This window comes from Penaeus vannamei, chromosome 14, assembly GCF_042767895.1.
Source record: "Penaeus vannamei isolate JL-2024 chromosome 14, ASM4276789v1, whole genome shotgun sequence".
In the NCBI taxonomy this organism is placed as follows: domain Eukaryota; kingdom Metazoa; phylum Arthropoda; class Malacostraca; order Decapoda; family Penaeidae; genus Penaeus; species Penaeus vannamei.
This window is the reverse complement of record NC_091562.1, coordinates 31,271,673-31,276,672: the sequence shown is the minus strand read 5'-3', so window position 1 is coordinate 31,276,672 and position 5,000 is coordinate 31,271,673. Positions and strand designations below refer to the sequence as shown.

Here is a 5,000-nt window from a genome sequence, read left to right as displayed (position 1 = left end):
CTGAGAACTGTACTTGAGGAAAAGGTCATTGACTGAGGTGACTTACAGGACGCCGAAGAAGGGTATCGGTCATTTACGAACTCCAGGGAAGAGAAAGTCAGTCGGTCACCTCAATTTTGTGGTCACTTCAAGCGGTTTGGAAGTTTGTTAAAGTGGGCTTCTTGAAGGAAGAATAAGAGGAACACGGATGCTGAAGATTGAAATAAAGAAAGATGAAAGAAAAACACGAAAGAAAGAAACGACTTAAGAATAAGAATAAGACGAACACGAAGAAAGACGATAGAAAGGGGAAAAGAAGAGAAAAAGTTAGTATGAAGAAAGAGGAACATGAAGCAAAAACCCAATTTGACGTAAGAAGAAAGAAGGATGATAAGGGGAACATGAAGAAAGAGGAAAGGAGAATAGTAGAAAATAAAAATAAAATAAAGAAAGGAATACAATTGACTGATTCGACCGCTGAAAGGAGCTCATGAAGACTTCATGAAAATAAAAAATTAAGATTAAAGTCAGATCTTTATCGAAGAGGTTGTGAGAGAATATTTCTCGAGTGGAGCTTTGGTTCTTGCCTGAGAGATGATGAGCTGAGGGTGGTCGGTCATTTTCTACCCCGAGTCTTACCACAACAGCTGATGCGGGTACTTCTTTACGGATGGGTCCGCTGTGAGAGGGGATGGCGGGGCGCGAACCCGGGGCATTCTGATTATAAAGAGTTACACCACTGAGCTACGTCGCCTCTCTCTCTCACACGCATACACATACACATCTACACCCCCTTACACAAGCGCACGCATCATCGCCCCCCCCTCACACACACATCACCACCATCAACACCATCTCTTCGAATCTTTCTCCCTTTCCTTTTCAGGGTGCAGAAGGAGGCGTACGAGAAGGACCTGCTCAAGGAATTGTCTCAAGCTGTTTTCCTCAGTTTGGAGAATCCTTTGACTCTTCCTGACCGTCTCTCTCGCCTACAGGTCAGTCGCTTTTCCTGCTTGTTATTGTTTTCTGTGTTCATTTATTTTGTTCTTTCTCTCTTTGTGTATGTTAATTTATTCATCGGAAAAAAATGTTTATGTCCTATTCTTTACTTTTTTTTCTCAATTTATTTTCCTTTTTTGTTTTGTTTTCTTCTCTCTCAATTTCTAAATCAAATATAAAATAAATATGAACGATAATATTTTCACAGTGCAAGAGATGTATCGATTGTATCCTCATCAGAAATATATATAATTTTTTCTCACTGTGAAGTTATTCTCATTCTCATTAATACATCTTGCGGCAATGAACACAGTTACTTCTAAAAACACAAAGCCAAAGTCAAAGTCAAGGTCGAAATCAAAGTCAAAGTCAAAGTCCAAGTTCAGGTCAAAGACAACGTCAAAGTCAAAACCGAAGTCACAGTCGAAGTCAAGGTCAGAGTCGAAGTCGAAATCGAAGTCAAGGTCAAAGCCAAAGTCAAAACTAAAGTCAGAGTCGAAATCAAGGTCAAAGTGAGAATGAAAGTCCTGGTCAAGGTTTAAATCAAAATCAAATTTAAAGTCAAAGTTAAAGTAAAAATCAAAGTCAAAGACAAAGTCGAGGTCAAGTTTAGAGTCAAGGTTAAAGTCAAAATCAAAATCAAAGTAAAAATCAAAATCAAAGTCAAAGGCAAGCTCTAATTCGAGGTAAAGGTCAAAGTTCAAGGTAAAATCAAGTCTAGATAAAAAGGAAAGTAAAAATAAAGATCAAAGTCAAAGTCAAAGTCAAGATAAAGATCAAAGTCCAAGTCAAAGTCTAGGTCAAAATCAAAACCAAAGTCGTAAATAAAGACTAAAATTTCGAGTCAAAAGTTGTGAATCGAAGTTAAAGCCAAAGCCATAAACATTTCTCCAGACTTTCAATAGCATAAACGATATTCACAAATGCACAAAGTTTATTCAGAATCATTGCAATGGATTATTGTCTTTTATGATCTCTTGGAAATGGTTAATACTCGAACAGTTGGACTAAAAATATGTTGCACGAGAACAGTTTGGCAACAAAATGAAATATATGCAATAAGAGGCAAGCAGAATAAATATTTTCCAAATGCTTTTTACTTTTTCTTCCTTATATCCGTCTCTCTTTCATTTCCAATTTTCCCCTTTCATTTATTTTTTCCCCTCCTTCCCTCTTTTCTGTCTCTCTTTCTCTCCCTCTCTGTCTGTCTGTCTGTCTGCCTCTCTCTCTCTCTCTCTCTCTCTCTCTCTCTCTCTGTCTCTCTCTCTCTCTCTCTGTGCCTGTCTGTCTCTCTCTCTCTGTGTCTGTCTGTCTCTCTCTCTCTCTCTTTCTCCCTCTTTCTTAATTTCACTAATCTCTCTCCTTTTGTCTATGCCCCCTCTCTCTTTCCCACCTCCTAATCTCTCTTTCTCTCTTATCACTACTTTATTGAATCCGTTATCGGCATTCTATTTATTATCATCATTTACCCCTGTTCCTTTCAGTCTATTCTTCATCTTTTATAATTTATTCTATTTCCATTTCATTTATATATCCACTACTAGTACTTTCATTTCCCCTTTTCTTTCTATCATTTCTTTCTCTCTGTTTAAGCGTTTGTCGTATGTCCCTTTTATTTCAGTCATTCATTTTGTTTAATCGTTTTACTATTTTTTTTCTCCTTTGATTTTTATCATCGATTGTTGATTTTTCCCGTTTCTGTTTTTTCGTGTTTCTATAATATGTTTTCGTATTTTAATACTTATTCCTGTTTTTTTCCGTTTATTCGAAATAATATTCGTCATTCGTCTTTTTTCATTGTTTTACTTCTTCTGTATTGGTCTTTATCACCGTTTCTACATACTCTCATTTATATTCTTTTATCTTATTACGCTATTTGTTCCGTCGCTCTCTTATGTCTTTTTTCTTTCTTAACTGCATCTATATATATATATCCTTATCTATATAAGTATCTATATTCATATCTATATTCTTATTTTTTCAGCTTACTTCCTTTCCTTCTTACTTTTTTCCATTCTAGATATTCTTCTTTTGCGCTTTTGTTCCCTCTCTCGCTCTCCTTATTCCCTCTTCCGTCTCTTTACCTATTTCGTTTCTGTCTGTTTTTCTCCTTCTCTCTTCCTACGACTTCTTCCCTTGTCTCTTCCCTCTTTCTTTCTTCCTATTCGCCTCTTCTATGTTCCTGCTTTCCTCTCATTTTTCTCTTCCTATATATTCATTTATTCATCCTCTTTCCTTCTTTTTTTCCTGCCTCTCTTCTTCTCTCATGGTTTTATCTTTCTTCCCCTTTTCTCATCTACACCATCCTTCCCCCCCCCCCTCTCTCTCTCTCTCTCTCTCTCTCTCTCTCTCTCTCTCTCTGTTTCTGTTTCTCTCTCTCTATTTCTCTCTCTCTCTCTCTCACTCTCTCTCTCCCTCCCTCCCTCCCTGTCTCTCTCTCTCTCTCTCTCTCTCTCTCTCTCTCTCTCTCTCTCTCTCTCTCTCTCTCTCTCTCTCTCTCTCTCTCTCTCCTCTCTCTCTCTCTCTCTCTCCCTCTCTCCCTCTCTCCCTCTCTCCCTCTCTCCCTCTCTCCCTCTCTCCCTCTCTCCCTCTCTCTCTCTCCCCTCTCCCCCCATTCCCCCCCTCTCTCTCCTTCCCTTCTCCGTTCAATCTCCAAGCGACCTTTGCGATTAATTTGACCGGCAGTCGCTCTGGGAATATTAATTCTGAAACGAGCCGGGAATAGTGATGGTGATGATGATGACGATGGCGGGGATGACGTTGGTGATGGCGGGGATGACGTTGGTGATGATGATGGTGATGATAATGGTGATGATGTTGGTGATTATAATGGTGATGCTGATGACGCTGGTGATAAGGGTTATGATGATGGCGTTGGTGGTGAGGATGATAATGGCGATGATGACGTTGGTGATGATAATGGTAATGGTGATGACGTTGGTGATGATAATGGTGATGATGACGTTGGTGATGATAATAGTGATGATAATGGTGATAATGATGACGTTGGTGATGATAATGGTGATGATGACGTTGGTGATGATAATAGTGATGATAATGGTGATAATGATGACGTTGGTGATGGCGGGGATGACGGTGATGACGTTGGTGATGATAATGGTGAAGATGACGTTGGGGATGATAATGGCGATGATGATGACGTTGGTGGTGATACTGGTGTTGATGATGACGTTGGTGATGATAGTGATGATAATGATACTTATGGCGACGATAACCTTGGTGATGATGGTGAAGTTATGTAGGTGAAAATGAACAATGATATTGGTAATGATATCATATTACGACAATAATGATGATGGTAGTGGTGGTGATGGTGATGGAAATAGCGATAGAGTGATGATGACGATGATGATGCTGGCAACGATAATGATAACGAAAATGATAATGATAATGATGAAATGACGATGATGGTATAGATAATCATAATGATAATAGTAATGATGACATCGATAATGATCATGATGATGACGATGATGATGATGATGATAGCAATAATAATGATAAAGATAATGCTAATGATTAATATAACGATAATAATGAAGATAATGATGGTGATAGTAAAGGTAATGGTTTTGATGATGATAGTGATGCCAAAAATTAAAAGACGCAAAATCCAGAGAATTCCATATAGAAAAGTCCGATGATGTCCAGGTCGGAATGAGAATGTGTGAATAATTTTAGTTAATAGAAGGAGGTTTTAAGACTCTCCTTCTCCCTTTTTCGCTGTTCCCCCCTCACTTCCCCACTTTCATTCCCCTTCTTTTTCTTTTTCTCCATCTTTTCCTCTCTTCGCATTTTTCTTTCTTTCTCTCTTTCTCCATCTTTTCCTCTCTTCCCTCTTTTCTTCGCATTTTTTTCTTACTCTCTTTCTCCATCTTTTCCTCTCTTCCCTCCTTCCTTCCCATTCTCTTTCTTTCTCTCTCTTTTCGCCATTTCTTCCCCTCTCCCTCTTTACACCCCCCCCTTTCTTCCCCATTCTCTTTCTTTCTCTCTTTCCCCAT

The 5,000-nt window shown here is 38.6% G+C and overlaps 1 protein-coding gene across 1 annotated transcript in view; it reads left to right on the top strand.

Moving 5' to 3' along the window:
* The window catches only part of LOC138864068 (protein O-linked-mannose beta-1,2-N-acetylglucosaminyltransferase 1-like), a gene marked incomplete at its 5' end in the record, with an annotated part of 35,067 nt that overhangs the window by 2,939 nt on the left and 27,128 nt on the right, over positions 1–5,000 (top strand). The window contains 1 exon segment of the mRNA XM_070130097.1: positions 866–974. Within this exon segment, the coding sequence (XP_069986198.1) occupies positions 866–974 (109 nt within the window).